Source organism: Thermobia domestica, chromosome 18 (genome assembly GCF_964235325.1).
Source record: "Thermobia domestica chromosome 18, izTheDome1.hap1.1, whole genome shotgun sequence".
Lineage (NCBI taxonomy): Eukaryota > Metazoa > Arthropoda > Insecta > Zygentoma > Lepismatidae > Thermobia > Thermobia domestica.
Window position 1 is genome coordinate 122,507,948 of NC_137471.1, and position 17,696 is coordinate 122,525,643.

The window sequence follows — 17,696 nt, forward strand, 5'->3', positions numbered from 1 at the left end:
AATCGAGACCAGCGTTGAAAAAAAGGCGCTCTGCTGGAGACGTTTTCATCACACCGGCTGTTGTTGATGAAGAATGTGCACAGCTGTGATGCAAAGATGACGTGGGATGTCTTTATATTCATTCGTCTTCCTCCTCCTTCGTTTTCCACACATACGTCATTGGAGAGAACCCACAAAAGGGGAGAAGAAGAGGGTACAGGGGAAAAATTCGTAAAACTTTCAGCAAAGCAGCTGTACAATTGGTTTTGACAAGAGGAGGTCAACAATGATAATCTTTTGTCGTTGTCATTGTGGAGCCAGGGATTAGAAGCTCCATAAATATTCAGATCTGATTTGGAGTTGCCATCCTTCGAGAACAGAGCACAGGAGCGCCCACACTCAGGGGCTACCTACCTACCTACAACATGAAGGTTAGTCGTCGCGTAAAAAAGTGATGTATTTACAGTGCGGAACTCTTGAACCAAAGAGGAAAGCTCACCGCATATGGATTGGGGAGAAGAGGCGACAGACAACCAGAAAGAGACCGCAGCGCCAGTTCAGTTGAGATTTGTGAAGGTGAAGGAAAAGTTAAACTGATTGCCTTGAGCAACAAATGCTGCAGAGAGAAAAACTCGCTGCGCGAACAAGTTCGCAGTTCCGATCTGCAATATTTTCTTCTTCGCTCTTGTGAAGCACTATTGCTTCTGTTGTCATATGTCTTGTCTTGTAGTTCCTTTTGGTGTCAACGAGTGAAGTGTTTTAAAAAGTTATTATATGTTTTGTTTGTGAGTGAGTGATTTCGCTTCCGTATCTTGTAGTGAAACGCTGTTCTGTTTCTGAAAGTATAGGTTATGTTTGTGTCAATCGGTGTCAAGAGCTGCGGAACTCGTGAAGTTAATAAGTAATCCAAAATGAGAACCGTTGAACGTTGGAAAGGAGTGGTAAGTCCAAGGCTACATCCACATTTCTTATCATTGTTTTGTAACTTAAGCTTAAAATTAGTTTTGAGTTTAAACAAATGACAACAGTATTAAGCAGCGAAATATTAATTAAGTTTATAATTATAAATTGTAGCAAGAAATCAGCCTCAGTACAGCCTCAGTAAAATTTAGAGGATACAATGTCCCCTTCCACCTTTCTCAATGTGTTTTCTCAAGATTTTGTCCTCAGAACGAAACAATAGAGCCATCCCCTTTCACCTCTAATAATTCATCTTACATGTTCCCAAAACTTTACCTAAGTTATTCAACGGCTCTTACCTGAAACACTCCTTTCCCCCGACCCCCCTGTTAGTGGTGGATCTAGCCCGAGACCGGGCAGCCTAGGCCTCCCAGTTTTTTGAGTGACTAAAAAGATAATTAAGCTATTATTTATATATTTTTGAAAGTTAATAATAAACTCATGATATACCTATCATAGTCTGGCCCCCAAGTTTTTACCTTCTAGATCCGCCACTGCCCCCTGCGCACAACTATTTTTTTTTTTTTTTTTTTTAGTCCGAGGATTATGCACCGAGCCCAAGAAAAACTAATGATGAGATGGATGATAGGCCTAATGATGAAATGATGAAAGTCAGAGGGAACGGTACAGGCACGTAGCCAGGATTTCGTAATAGGGGGGGGGGGTCCGTGACGAAATATTGCGGTTATCACGCCAGGGGGCTCCATCATTCTGAACTATTTTACTGTAAACATACTGTATATTGGTTCGTTTAACCAGGATTTCGTAATGCTGGGGGGGGGGAGGTAACATGAAATACTCTGGTTACACACCAGGTGCTCGATCAATCTAAATTATTTTAGTGGCAACACGTATATTGGTTTGTTAGGACAATAAAATGAGGATATGCTAGTAAGTATTTTAATAACGAACTATCTCTCGAGTAAAAGAATAAAGAATCTCGAGTAAAAGAATATAAAAAAAAGTATTGAAAAAGATATAATATTTCGAGTTTCTTAAGTTCTTCTTAAGAGTCTATCTGATCGAACCGGTTTCTCGATCATTATTAATTGTTCATAGGATTAGCATGGAGCTAGATGGAATTTGGAATGCTCCGTTACAGTAATATTCATTTTCAACTTGATCCCCCCCCCCAACACACACACACACACAATTCCCTCTACATGAAGCTCCTCATAAGAAAGAGTAACCATACGCTTGCTGTAGCTTTATGTTTTTAACGCTGATTCTTCTTTTTCTCGTTTCTTATTGTTTCATCCTTCCTTAATTTTTTACAAGGGGGGGATCCGGACCCCCCGGACCCACCCCTTGGCTACGTGCCTGAACGGTAGAACTCCGAAAAATACCCACGCACTTGACCATCACTTGGTGGGAGGTAGCATCAAACTAGATATCCCAGGTGCCAGCGCTCTACCATTGAGTCACGGTGGCTCCACAGCTTCCATTAAGAACGTTCGCACACTGGTGACAAAACAGTTGAGCAACTATTTCGTCTCTATCTCCTACAGTCAGTATTTCAGCAACTTCACGGAGACAAAAACAGTTTTGTCGGCGTACAGTGCAACACTGGTAACAGCAATAAAGACGTTGCCGGGCATTTAACCTCACAATTTGGCGGTGTATTTGACACAGACGCGAAAGAAGTAGGGTATCTGTTTGGTAGTACTATGTCATTATAAAAAAAAAAAAAAATACACTTGAAGAGTACAGAGGAATAACGACGAAAGTCACATTTTCATCCTTCTGAAATATCAGCTTTTTAAAGCTTGGAACGCTGGGCCTCCATCTCTTCTACGTTCTAAGGATCTCTAGAAAACTTCGGATTCGGGCTACCCGGTTCTGGGTCCAGAGAGAATCAGGTACCCGGTTACAGAACCAAGAAAAGAGTACCCAGATATTTGGTGTCCGGGTCCGATTCTGATCATCCCTGGTTCATTCCCGATGCGGTATGGTCGTATCAAAGAGTATTCTTTGGCTAGAAGTATTGAGATTTCCTCGATATCTTTCTACTTGAAGGCAGCCATCAGAATCATCACTGAAATCAAAACACAACTACCAAATCCCAATTGTAACCATCCTTATCCAGCAGGAATTAGACTTCCATGTTTCATCGTTTATTCATCAAGTGCTAGGACATTCATTGTTTCTGCCATCTTTTGTGCTTTCTAAAAACTTGTTTTACACAGGACTACAAACTTTTCTGTTAACAGATGAATATACACGCCCAGAAACCTCTTGTTGCCCTCAATCACTTGATGCCATAAAAATCGTTAAAATTTGACCCTTTTTCACGGGTGTTCTTCACTTTTTAAAAGCAGCCATTTTTATACTGCTTTATTATATATTTGTAATGAAAACAAAATTGAGAATGAGGATTTTATCTGTGTTTCTCTTAGTTGTATGAAATGAACCAATAAAAATAGTAGGATGTAGTATGATAGAGATATAATGTACTCAATAGCGCCATTTAAAATTATGCTAGGGGAACAAGATTTACACCGATATAAGAGTTTCAATTTTTTAATTAGTTTATTAGTATATAATTCATTAATATGCCGGGGGCACGGTGGCTCAGCGGTAGAGCACTTACCTCCAGTGCGTGAGGTTCCTAGTTCGATTCCAGGAAAATTAAGTTTGTGGGAGACAACATTGTTTCAATGAATTTTTAAAGTACTCTCGTCTCCTCCAACGTCACCATTCCACCAATTCTTCCATTATCAATCATTGTCTCCCTTAATCTAATGAGCATAATCATGGATCGATAAACTGAAAGATTTTATTAAAACATGGTGTTCAAACTCAGATTCCCCTCACGAAGATATTAAATATATGGAAGTGAAATTAGTACTGTCAAAGTACTGGTAACGTTGAGCTCGATCGTAGATACGCCTCGAGTGAGAGAGGATGATACTTCGTAGCTCAGGAGATTTCCCCCGGGTCACTCGTTCGTTACTCCGGCAGCGTGCAGTTAAGCTTTGTCAGGAATGCAGATTCGAACATATGGCGAATCGGAACTCAAAGAGTATGCAACTATTACCAACGCTGCTGAACTATCTCTTTTTCTCGGAAGCTGATAGTAAAGAATGAGAAAAGGAAGGAAGCTGTGTTGAGGAAAGTAATCCTTGTAACTGATTGTATAACTCAGCTCCTTCACGGCCAAATGGTAAATAGTTGTCGAAGGTAGCGGTGTCCATTTCACTCGAAGGACGCGTGTAAATGTCATTTTTAGATGCCATTAATCAATAGATGACTGAAGGCTATGTACGACGTTTTTCATGTCTAGTACCTAAAACAGCCATACTTATTTTTGTATTTCTTTCGCTACCATGAGTGTTCAGCCATTACTTCATGCCGAGAAATCTCCATTCACACGTTCCTGCAAATTTCGTCAGTTGCATGCAAGAATTGCCGTTCATCTTCTGTCGTTTACAATATTGTTCCCCTTCGTAGTTTTCCTTCCACCACACGTCCCTCCACATGTGGTTTCTTCTTAGACAATACTTAACCACTTTTCCTTCCACCACTTCTCGAACCACCTGGGTTATTGTTCTTTTCTAACTTATTCCTTCCACTATTTCCTCAATATTGTTTCCTCGCACTTACCTAATTTCCCCACTTTCTGTCCATTTTTTAAAAAGAAATGAAAGGACTAGAAAAGAAAGGGTGACATGGTTAACTAGGGATCACTGTGGTTCCCCGGTAGTAAGGCGCTTACTTTTGGTGCACGGGGTCCCTGGCTCGAATCCCGGCCAAGTAAGTTTGCGTTGCATAACATCGTGTCTGTGGGTTTTCTGTGTACTCCCGTTTCCTTCCATATTCTCATTTCACCAAATCTTCCATCATTATTCACTTGCTTTTAATCATTGTCTCCCTTAGTCTAAAGGATATAATCATTGGACGTTAAACTGAAAGATTTCATTTTATTTTTCTGTACAAAGCCAAAAAAAAGTTGCTGTCTGTACAAAGCCAAACAAACTAATGCCTAATGTTAAATAAGTTTTGATGGTAATTTGGAGGCATTAATTTGTTACCTTGACACAGTTTTCAAATTTATTATAGATAATAATAAAGACTTATTTTCTGCTTTTAAGCTCATTGTTATTATTATTATTATTATTATTATTATTATTATTATTATTATTATTATTATTATTATTATTATTATTATTATTATTATTATTATTATTATTTCTGTTTTTTAAGCACTTTTATTGTTTAATATTCTTCCTGTATTTTTAAAATTTTCCCCCATAATATCTTGCTCAAGTCGGAGCGTTAAAACTCTGAAGCAACTTGTGTGTGCCATTGACCAAAATGGGCGTCCATGGCTTTAATTTTGAACATTGATTTCTTATTAGATCTTTGCATGAACTATCTAAAAAAAAATCACAGTAAAGTGTTTTCTGAACGGAGAATGAGGTGTCTGCGTAATTTTATACTTTAAAACAGAAGTGATTTTACATATATATATATATATATATTAGTTTGTGGCTATTTTCTTGTCTTTAAAATTGAATCTAGGAACCCCAGAAACATGTATAACAACACATACATGTACAAGTTTCAGGAACGAGTAAAGGCAACCAAAATGACTCCAATGATAGGTTAGGTTGCATAACGTACTCTGCGCACTGTATTGGAATTTATCATCCTTTTCAACACCGGGGACCTACTGCTTAACATGCAATCCATATCAGAGGAACTCCAGCCGGGAAACTCGTAATTTACAATTACAGGGATGAAATGTAATGCTACTTTGTAAACCAATCAAAATATGCAGTCCTTGATTTAACATAAAGCCTTACCTACAAGTACTGAATGTTGTAAAGGTAGGTAATGAAGAAATGAATCTGAAATACAAAATACTTCCAAGGAACCAGTTTCGAAAATAACCGTAAAAACGTTTCTTCGCTCCGAAGCAGAGAAATTTAAACAAGTCGTTTTATTTATTTTTTTTTTCAAGATATTGAAATTTTTTGAAATTATGGCTTTTATAATTTCCGTAGGCAATTACCATATTTGTTTATCTTTAGTATATTATACAGTAAGAAAGTGCCTTTGAAATATAAGTACTTGTGAACCCTATGTTGAATCTGGAACGGGCTATCTTGACTAGTGTTTTGAAACCGACATTGTATTTTTCCTGACATGTTATGCAACCCAACTTAACACTTGTGTTCGTTTGGTTGTCCAATTACCTTTGCAGTGCCTGAAAGTTATACATCCTGTCATTTGTGATTTTTGGGTTGCCTAAATTCAAACTTGTAGGCAGAATAATAGTATTTATACCTTGAAAAAAAAGAAAAAAGAAAAAGAAAAGACATGAAGGAAAGAAAGAAAAGGAATTAAACTCCTAATTTACCATTTTTAATTTCAATAAAATTATGCTTAAATGACGTTTCCAGTTAGGTAAACACTTCTCTGTTCAGTCCGAAGAAGCTAGTATCTTTCTGTACAAAAAAAAAAAAAAAAATGTCACTTTGGGTATTTAGCAAGTATATCGTTGTTAGAAAGTTACGTCACCCACATAATCTATTTTCGCTTTATTTTATCGTGTCAATATGTTTCATGTAAGAATCTTGGTAATAGTATAAAAAAAATTTTCATCTTCGAATTTAAAAGTATATTTCAATATGATATAAAGACTTGTTTGATATAACACCATCAGTTTTTACACGAGATCATTTTGATCACTGAACATTATCGGTTCTATAAACAATGGGCTGCAAAATTGGACAACCCACTGCGTCCACTTAATCGCCGTTTTTCTTCCCTATTGGAGATCTATTTTCTTCAATAATTGAAATATTTCATACTTTCATACTGAAATACAGTAAACCCTCGTTAACACGAATTCCAAGGGAGTGAAAAATCAGGAGTTCGTGTTAAAAAAATTCGTGTTAACCGAGGACCCAAATTTTATTATTCGGATGCATTTTCTCCATACATATGCACTACAGTATACAGACTATACATACCACTACAGTTTATTATGTATGTTATAGAAAACACTAGAGATGGTATTGAGACGAGACTGAGTAGTCTTGGTCTCCTATCGGTTCCAAATTCGAGACAAGACCAAGACTATTCTTCGTCTTGATACCATCCACAGAATTGTATCGAGACGAGACTGAGAGTTTCGGTCTCTTCTCGATTTCGAAAAGCACGACTCGGTCTCAAATTCGAGTTAAGATCGAGATCGAGACTAGTTTCGGTCTCGGTATTATCCTCTGAAAAGTGAAAACAGTAAAGTTTATTATTATATCTTCGAAGATTTTTTTAAAAAAAGTTTCCACGCAGAAAATCCAGGTCAAGTTATAAAATTGATAACTCCGCTAGCAGGTTGGGTACCGCTAGTAACGGAAAGGTATTTATGACTGCTGTCACCACTCATAAGAGAGGAAAGATACCTGTTTCTGTTTTTTCTCTTATTTACAAGGCAATTTTCGTCTGTATAAATACTGTATGACAAAAACCGATCTGGAATGAAATCTGAAATAAGAAAAATAATCCAAAAAGAAACAAACAAAAAAACATAGGATTGAAAGTTCGTGTTAAATGAAAACCTTTACTGACTCAAGGGACTAAAAATTAGTTCGTAATTCGTGCTAACCGAAATTCGTGTTAACCGATAAAACTTCCTATAAGATAACGTACAACGATGCCGGGACCTAAATTTTGTTCGTCCTAACCGAGTGTTCGGCTTAAGCGAGTTCGTGTTAACGAGGTTATACTGTATTTCATATTTCATTCTCATTTCTTGAGAAAGAGATTATTATTATTATTATTATTATTATTATTATTATTATTATTATTATTATTATTATTATTATTATTATTATTATTATTATTATTATTTATTGCTTATTGAAATTTATAGCATTTCTTTCGAGCAACATAGCTATATGAAACATAAATCTTCAGTTGAAGTTGGAACCCGATCTACCATAATGCAATGAATGGTCTCCCACAGGGAATCGAACTCGGTGGGCCGAGCTCTTTCTGTCGCTTTTTAGTGTGGAAAAGACATGAAACAAACTGGTCTTTGTTTAGTAGCACAAATTTTTAAAAAGCCCAAAATTTTACGAACAAAAAAAGCCGTGGAAATAAATTTAGTTAAAAAAAAAAAAATAGAAGTTCTCTTTCTCAAACCCTTGAGTATTCGAATTAAAATAGGCCTAAACTAATCAATGTTGGGTTCTCGCTTTGTCTTTCTAATTCTTTGAGAAGAGGAAAATAACCTTAAATAGCCGAAAATATTAACTTTACTTTCCAATGCAAATTATTTTGTATTTCTTTCGGAAGTCCTCAATGTGTATCATTTCGTCTCTAGCAGAGGATCCTATAATTTTGGGTTATTTACGTGGATGCTTAGTTTACCTAGGCAGAAGTTTGTCATTGGATATGCTTCTCCAACCTATCACAAAGGCTCCAGAAAAAGAAACAACGAAAGTCACGACCAATAGTGCAATGAGAAACAGTTGAAGAACCAGGCATTTAGGCATTACTCACTTTCTTTCCCCTTTCACTCTGGTCGTTGCTTAGTACCCCTGACGCCACTGATCTAACATATCCAAAAGCTTCACGCTCGCATGTGTATGTCCAATTCTATGAACTCAGCCGCCAAGGATTATGGAAGGGGTTCCTCTGTATTTCAATAGACGTTTGGCCGTCGGCGGATATCTTATACAAACACAGATGAGGGTGGAACCTTATACGTTCATTGAGGGCGTGAACATGGGTGGATTTCTATGATTTTCCGCCGAGATTGTCGGCGTTTTCCTTCGTTAAAACAAGTCAGCGTGAAGGAACAGTATTTGTGTTGTATGAATGGGTTTCCACTAACAATGTTAATACATAACAACAAATAGCTTACTTTTACGTGTAAAACGCTTTAGATTTTAGAAGCATTTTTCGTTCCATAAACGAGTTAAGAGTCTTCATCCCGGCGAAATTAAAATTCCCGCTAATTTTAAAGTAATTAGGTGATATCTTCAAATAGACAAAAGATAATCGAAATGTGGAACAAGAGCGCCATAGACAATATTATTTTACATGAGAAACCGTTATCACGACTCACTTATCTGCTTTCGATTTCGAGCCATTTTGAAAATCGGCATTTATTTTCGCTTTTCTAAACGGCTGAAAACGGAAAGCCGCTAGGTGACTTGTGATAACGGTACCTCAAGCAAAATAATATTGTCTGTGACGCTCTTGTTCCATATTTCAATTATATTTTATCTATTTGAAGATATCACATGATTACTGTAAAATTAGCGGTATTTTAATTTCGCCGGGATGAAGACTCTTAACTTTTTTGAGAATCTCAATTTTAGATTTTGTCCATAGCTTTCTACTTTCTTTTGTTTATTTAGCAAACATCTTGTCATACGAATTTTCTTATATGTTCCTATAATGTTTCGAATTTTTTTAACGTATAATGCTGTTTAATTCTTCGTCTAATTGCTTACTTAGAGCGGTGCTCAAGAAAGCCCACAGACATAGTATTGTTCATTACAAACTCGTATGGTCGAGGATCGAATTCAGAGTGAGCGTTCTATCACTAACCCATGTTGTTCCTAGAACTAGTTCGTGGATAAATAGTTACCGTTCTCGCCTTTGATTCCAGATACCCACATTCAATTCCCGGTTGAATTATATGTATTTCGGATGCTATGTTGAGTTTTAAGTCAATATCTAATATATCCGTGGTGCTTAAAAGTAACGTTGAACGTGAAATCCAACCATTCTCCTTGTGTTTAGTTGCGGCCAGGGCCAACTCTACCTTATGTGCAACATTGTACTATATTTGCATGGGGCAGCAGAATCTGTCATAACTATATTATTTAAAATAAATATTTTTTGTTGGAAACAGACTTTATGATCTTGATAGCCAAATTTACTAAACTGACCTTTTATTTGAGTACTGGTACTATATTCATAAATCATGATTAGGTCACATTAGTTTAAGGTCACATGGTCAGCACTAAAGCAAACGGTCAAACAAATCCCAGCCTGAATTACTTGATTGTTGTCAAATACAAAAAACTTAATTCTTGAACAGTAGTGAACACCTGTTTCATTTAGCTACTTATCACAGTTTTGATACGAAAACTAGTCGTGTCTTTGTCACAAACAAGTTCCTTATCACTCAAGTTGGAAACATGTTTTTTAAACAAATGTAGAAGAAAAAGCAAGAAATAAAGATAAAAGTGCTAGTTACACTGGAATTGTAAACTGATATATTTAGATTGAGGCTCGATATTGAATTGTGTAAAAAGGATTACCATCTTTCATCTGCATGTGTGTTTCCTTTATCTTTCATTGATGTATTATTATTTAAAGAAAAAAAACAAAGAAAACGAGATTCTATTTGTAGTGTAGAGGCCTTTCTGAGTGCGAGTGCACTTTCCCTTGTGTCTTTTAAGATTTGTTTTCTGGAGGCCAAATGATGATGCTACTGCACGGGGCGGCAATTTACCTAGGGCTTGCGGCTACATTCATTCGTCGGTTTAACCAAGGATGTTATAAAATAGAGGATCTGCCCATGCAACAAAATCGTGAAGCCATACGTCACAACTTTGCCACACCTACTCTGCCCACTCCTCGCCAGTAAGATCGCAATGTTTCGAGCCAACAATAATGGCGGAAAGGATAGTAGCGAATCAGAAGTGCCGGCTCAGACGATGCTCGGTTGTTTTTTGGCTTCATTGAGTTTATATGATGAAGATACGTATGAGCAGATTCTCTATTTTAGAACATCCTTGGTTTTAACGGACTAAAATGGGACAATGTTGCCGATCGTCCGTAAGTTTCGCAGTCGTAATATCTGCAATTACATTACAAATAAAATGAAATGAAATCTTTCAGTTTAACGTCCCATCATTTTGCCCATTAGGCTATGGGAAACGGATGATTAAGGTAAGTGAATGATGATGGAAGAATTGGTGGAATGAGAATGCGAAAAGATACGACGTTGTCCATCACAAACTTAATTGGCCGGTGATTGAACCAAGGACTCCACACACCAGAGGTAAGAGCTCTACCACTGAGCCATCGTGGCCTCCCAATTACATTACAAATAGGGACGAGTAGGGTCCAGACATTCAACCAAACATTTCTAATTTCAAATCAAAGATTTCCAACTAAGTCGGCTGCTCCAGAAATCTAGATTGTGTCCGTTGCATGCAAAATCCGTTAAGCCGAGAATTGAGTGTAATTCTTTTTCTCTTGTAAGTTTCTTGCTACATAATAAAGATGAAAAGCAGCATAATATTGTCTATGCTAATTCCAATCGCAATAGGCTATAACTTCAGCTGCAGGTAACAATGCATCGGGTAATGGCTACCTTCTTCACGATGAAGCTTACTATTAATATTAGAATTAGGTATTTCTTTAAGTCGTACAAGGTGAGAAAATAGATGTACTGCATATGAAGCGATTGGCCTCATTGCATAAACATACTACTTCACAACTGACTAGCACTACAACAAAAGCAATAAAATGTTCCTCATAAAATAATGTTGAGTACAATTATGCTCTTTGTAAACTATTGCGAAATCCTTATACAAAAGAAAATGCCAAGAGTTTGTTTTGCTCATTTTACTTTCTACATACTATCTAAAAAGGTAAAGAGTAAATAACGTAGAAAAGTAATAATAATAAACGTTCTTCGGAAACTTAATCTTACGACTCAGAATCTCTGAAACTGTGGTGCTTGAGCCGCTGTTGGTTGAACATACGACTTATGGTGGTTTTAATAATTAATAAGCTTTGGTAGTACGTTAGCGGAAAAGGTTGAGATCTCTTGACTTAACGCTTATATTGGGTTGTCCTCCGTATTTTACGTAAAAGAGAAAGAGTTGATGATTTCAGTTTAGAATTTGCTCTGCGAGGATCCTCCTGGCGGTCGGTTGCAAGAACTCTTAGCCAGCCACTGCCCTTCCTGCAAGAACTCTCATCACTTCTACCGTTGACTTTTAATTTCTTACTTTCGTATTTCTAGGGGAAAGGAGCGGTTTTGTTAACCATTGCCCTGGAATCAAAATAAATTAAATTGTGATTATATATGTCACTCTTGTTCAGGGCACGTTCTTAAGCAAACGATGCCCCAGTGCAGCCCCTCATATTTTGATTTTGTCCTTCCCCTCTACGAATCATATGTATTACATTGCAACACAGAAGCCAACACGCTGACCACAATTAACAAAAAGTACTGAAGTAAAGTGAAATTCTCTCGAATGATGTGTAGATCATGGAAATATTCCAGTATATTATTTATTTATTTCACGTATCAATTACGGACTTTCGGAGGGTTACTGGGGCAGAAGGTGAAAGAAGAGAACTACGAAAGAAATCACTCACTTGAAGTACAGTTGAAACAAATCAAACTTTTGCAACTTTTGTCTAACGAATACATACAATATACAATTTTTATAATTCGGCGTGGGAGACCCGAGTTCAATTCTCAGCGTAAGCTTTTCTGGTTCGGATTCCAAGTTAAGCTGTGGGTCTACGTATCATATAGCCTCTCGTTGCTGGCCGGGACACTAAACTCAAATTTTATATATATATATATATATATATATATATATATATATATATATATATATATATATATATATATATGTGTGTGTGTGTGTGTGTGTGTGTGTGTGTATAATCAGAGGTTATAATAGTGCAACATCGCGAACGGTTCTGATTGAGGCAAAAGCTGTAGCAGATCCATCAACGTTTAGAATAGTTTTGTTTGTGTAATAGTCTACCAATGTTTTCTGTTCGTTTTCTTATTCTCAGTCTTCAAGATGTTTGGGAAGAATGTATAAAATATGACACATCGCCAATTTTTTAAATCTATATATAAATCCAGCTGAAAATTCAACCGTCTGGTCAGGATTGTTTTATTTCAAGCTTATTCCCCTGCTCCAATTACTGGAATGTGTGGCGATATATTCCCTATTCAAATAATTCTTAAGGGTCTTCACTACAGCGAAATTAAATTACCGCTAATTTTAGAGTTTTTCTGTAATATCATCAAAATAAATAAAAATATTGGAAAAGCAGAAACGTAGTGAACTAGACAATTTGATTTTGCATATGGTACCGTTATCACAACTCATCTATGTGCTTTCGATTTGCAACCCGTGGTCCGCGGTGGCTCAGTAGTAGAGCGTTCACCTCTGGTGCTTGGGGTCCCGGGTCCCGCCAAGTGAACTTTGTGGTGGACAAACACCGTGTGCGTGGGTTTTCTCGAGGTTCTTCCGTTTCCTCCCACTTTCTTCATTCCACCATTTCATTCATCTCTCATCATCACCCTCTCCTTTAGCCTAACCGGCATAACCGTGGGACGTAAAACTTAAAGATTTCATTTCATTTTCATTTCGATTCGCAACTGTAAATAAATTTAGCATTTTTTGCGGATTCTGTAAATAGCGGCGTACCAAAAGCAGATAGGTGAATTGTGGTAAAGGTATCACATACAAAATCGTATTGTCTAGTTCACTATGTTTCTACTTTTCGAATATTTTTATTTGTTCTGAAGATATTATAGAAAAACTCTAAAATTAGCGGTAGTTTAATTTCGCTGTAGTGAAGACCCTTAAGTATGCTATGTATTATACGGTAGTTGCATATTAGCAGTAAGTGTCACAGATGCCTGGCATTAAGCACATACATTAATTTAGTGACATGAAATATGCATTAGTGAATTCCAAGTCCATTAGCAAACCGTAATGGCACATTCAAGTAGATTCACATTAAACAATGAATTAATAAAAAAAAAAAAAAAAAAAAAGACAAAAGGTTCCCTTAAAATAGCCTTCCATGTCGATGGCTGATTCTCAACTAATTGTTTCTTTTTTCAACGATTTGTCGTTTAGACAGATGCTGTGACTGAAATCTTGTTTTAACTCTTCATGGTAAAGGGATTTTTGAATTGCTCTTAACATTTCGTTGAATTGTATAAATATTTAACCATTGTTTCTAAGAATATGAATAAAATTGTATCTTATGCATTGATTAAAAAAAAAAAAAAAAAAAAAAAAAAGATTCCTCAGTGTTAGAAGTTGAGTACACATTTTAAACATTCTACTGGAAATTGAGCGTCAAGATTTTGAATCTTCAATATATTGTGGTAGTATTTCAAGCAGTGTTTCTTTCAGAAACAATGTTCCGAGAGGATACTTAGTATTCCAGGAAGCACTGCTGATACTATTCTGTTTATTATTATATTATAGACGTATTATTTTAGGCTCCTCCGAAGGGGCACTCTCAGAGCTCCGGGGGGCAGTGCCCCGAAAAAACGTGTCTTAAAGAAACACTGATTTCAAGTAACGAATATAACATACTATATTTTCTCAATGTTTCAGTCGTTACTTGAAATACCTTCCAAATAAGTCTACGTACATAATTGATAAATTGAGAAAAATATTACTCTTGCATTGAATTTTCTGGAATACGATAGCTTTGTATACATTTAAAGTAAAACTATGCTTTGGAACAAAAATCACACTTTAGCGAACGAGATTCCTCCTGATTATCTAATAACAATCAGGAATCTGGATTTATATGGCATGCTGGCATCTTGTTACGTGTCTAATTAAATTTATAGAGCTACAGTTTTCATTGCTAATATAAATGCATATTTGAACCATATTTTAGCATTAGGTGATACTTTGGTCCCGAAGCGATAGGAAAGCCATACTTTTGGTCTACTTTACGCGGATTTCACTTATTGCTCATAAATATATTTGCTAGTATTTGCAACGAGGTTATTTGGAATTTCCAAAATCCGTAAGCTTTAGTGACATTTTATTCCGAATTCCAAAGAATGAGCTATTTAAAACAACACTAGTGAGCTAACACAGTGTGAAGCTTAGACTTCCAAACTATGCGAACTCAACACTCAAACTTGAAGTAGTGCATTAATAAGTACTAGTTGCAATAGAGTGTTGCTGTAAGTTCAAAGGTAGAACCTGTTGCTCGCACGCTGAATCCAGATCTAAAGGCCATTACTCGCTATCCCTTTCTTCTATAACGATAAAGGTTGAAATCAAAAATCGTTTATTTCAACCTCTTCCGGTTTGAATAAAGGGCTAAAGGACGAGATAGAATCTATTCTTGGTACAGTGAATCGATTGCAAAAAGCAGCTTTATGATATATTTTACCGTTTTTGTTCTACCGAAACCAGTACTGAAATCGTAAATTGGAACAACTTTCGGTTTTCGTAGAGTGTTATGAATTGTCATGATTTGTTGTCTTGAGACGCTCAATCCTTTGCGGAAAAAGTTTCTTGTTATCTGTTACTGTGTTTGTTATATGGCGATAAACGTTGAAACCAGAAATAGTTAATATCAACCACTTCCGGTTTGAATAGAGCTTCAACAGAGGAAATGAAATCTACTTTACTCTTGGAGCATTCTCAACTTCTAATTAATAGATTTATCATTAAAAAATTGATGGAATGGCGAAGCGGGAGGAAACTGACAACTGAGACGAGGTATTCAATCTAATTTCTTTTACCCTGCGATAGAATCAGTGGGCAACCGACTTCTTCCTACAATGAGAGGTGAGCGCAACGGGCGGTGGGAGAGTCTCTTCCCACAAGAGGTAAGTGCTCTACCATGATACACCGTGTCCCTCCCAAAATGTCGTAGAACTTAAAATATCTCTTGTATGTTTACTACATCTTCCCTTTTGTTCCTCCTTTGCGGCGCCACAAAGTGCCATAAAATTACACCTGAGTGAGGGACGTTGCTTTTGTCAAGTTCAAGAAACGCAAATCTTTGATGTAGAAGTCGTTTTAGGATCTAACAGTGGAAAACATAGCTGGACAAGTTGTATCGCTTGTTGCATATTTGGAAACAATGGGAAACGTTTCAAAAGCCAGAAGAATTATCACTCTCCTTGAATTGAACAGCGAATGGGCCGCCTGAGGAGACGACGGCAAAAGAATTCTAAAACAGCGCAGACAATAGGAGAAACCAGGAACAACATACAACACACTGTGACATCAAACAAAGATTTGCTCATTGTGTTTTTCGATAACAAAACACTTGGATAATATTTTCTATAACTTAGGTGTGCTATCGCGATGTCTTCAAATATTGTTCCGTCGGGGCTCGCGACGTCGTTTTACAAGCATCAATGAGTTATTTTCAACAGAATCTATCTATCTATCTATCTATCTATCTATCTATCTATCTATCTATATATATATATATATATATATATATATATATATATATATATATATATATATATAGGCTATATATATATTAGTTATTTATTATTACCTCATTAGTTCGAAGAGACAGCAGGATTAAGGTAAACCTTGCAATATCAAATTCGAGATTGCAGTAGATTTAGGAGTTTCATTTGTTTTGTTAGATTCTCTTTCAGCATTGCGTGGGCCAATAGTTTAAGGACCTGTGTGAAGTTGGCCCTCCACTTTCAAATTTTGACTTGAAACCAAAATTGATTGTTTTGAAAAACACACACACACACACACACACACACATATATATATATATATATATATATATATATATATATATATATATATATATATATATATATATATATATATATATATATATATATATATCAACTTTAAACAGACACCTTCACTTTCAAATTTTGATTCGAAGCCGAAGCCAAAAGTTTGTTTTTTCGTTTGATATTGATTTGTTTTGAAGTCAAAATTGAAAGAAAAATAGATGGAGATATTACAAAATAAAGTTCAAGAGGCAACTTCACTCGAACAACAAAATAATCAATAACAAACGAAATCCAAACTATTTTGGTTTCGAATCAAAACGTGAAAGTGGGGAGCAGTGTAAAGTTGGTCTCCCCAACCTAACTTTTAAAATATCTCCTTAGACCCTACGTTTTTCGAAACAAACGATTTTTCCTTCAAAACAATCAATAAGAAACGAAAAGCAAACGATACACTTCGGTTTCAAAACAAAATTTGAAAGTTGGGGGGGGATGTGAAGTTGGCCCCCAATTTTATTTTGTATATATATATTTATCTCTTTGCGTTTTTCAAAACATTTTCCCCTTCAAAACAATGAATAACAAACGATTTATTTTGGTTTTGAATCGAAATTCGAAATTGGGGGGCCAGTGTGAAGTTGACCTCAACTTTATTTTGTATATATCGCTTTCTGTTTTTCGAAACAAATTATTTTTCCTTCAAGGCAATCAATAACAAACGAAAAAAACAAACGATTAATTTTGGTTCGGGTTGAAAGGGTATATCCACCCAATGCATTGTTGACTCTCTACTTTCTTGACAGATATACTAAGTACCAGATTCGATATGAATAGCCTATGTAGAGAACCGTGCACGAATAGGTTGGTTTGATTTCACAAAGTGAGGAATGTTCGAACAGGAATCGAACAACCGATCGACGGTCCCGATAGCGTTGTAATCACTTCTCGGGTCACCGTGCGCCACTGGAGGGGCTACTGGTGGAAGTCCTTGGGTCTATCCTCATCTCCTAACTCTACTGCGTAATTCTATGCCGCACACTACCCATGAAACCACAGAGATCCAGCAGGATCCTTACAAAAAGTGACGAGAACCTTCCCAGAAGCACGGATTTTTAATTGTGGAGGCGCGTATCTCCGGTGATCGACGTTCCCCTCGGGCATTGTGGGTATGGGGAGAACGGAGACACACGCTAGCTTTTGAATATGCAAAATCCGCTGTCACATTTGAGATTGTTCCAGTGCCGGAGCTCAAAACGGCCAG

The 17,696-nt window shown here is 36.5% G+C and overlaps 1 protein-coding gene across 1 annotated transcript in view; it reads left to right on the top strand.

Annotated features, from left to right (window-relative positions):
* Positions 1-236: 236 nt before the first annotated feature.
* Positions 237-17,696, top strand: part of p130CAS (Serine_rich_CAS and FAT-like_CAS_C domain-containing protein p130CAS) — a 224,606-nt gene continuing 207,146 nt past the window's right edge. Inside the window, exon 1 of the mRNA XM_081747113.1 lies at positions 237-920. Coding sequence (XP_081603239.1) covers positions 891-920 — 30 coding nt within the window. The 5' untranslated portion in view covers positions 237-890. The remainder of the gene's footprint in view (positions 921-17,696) is intronic.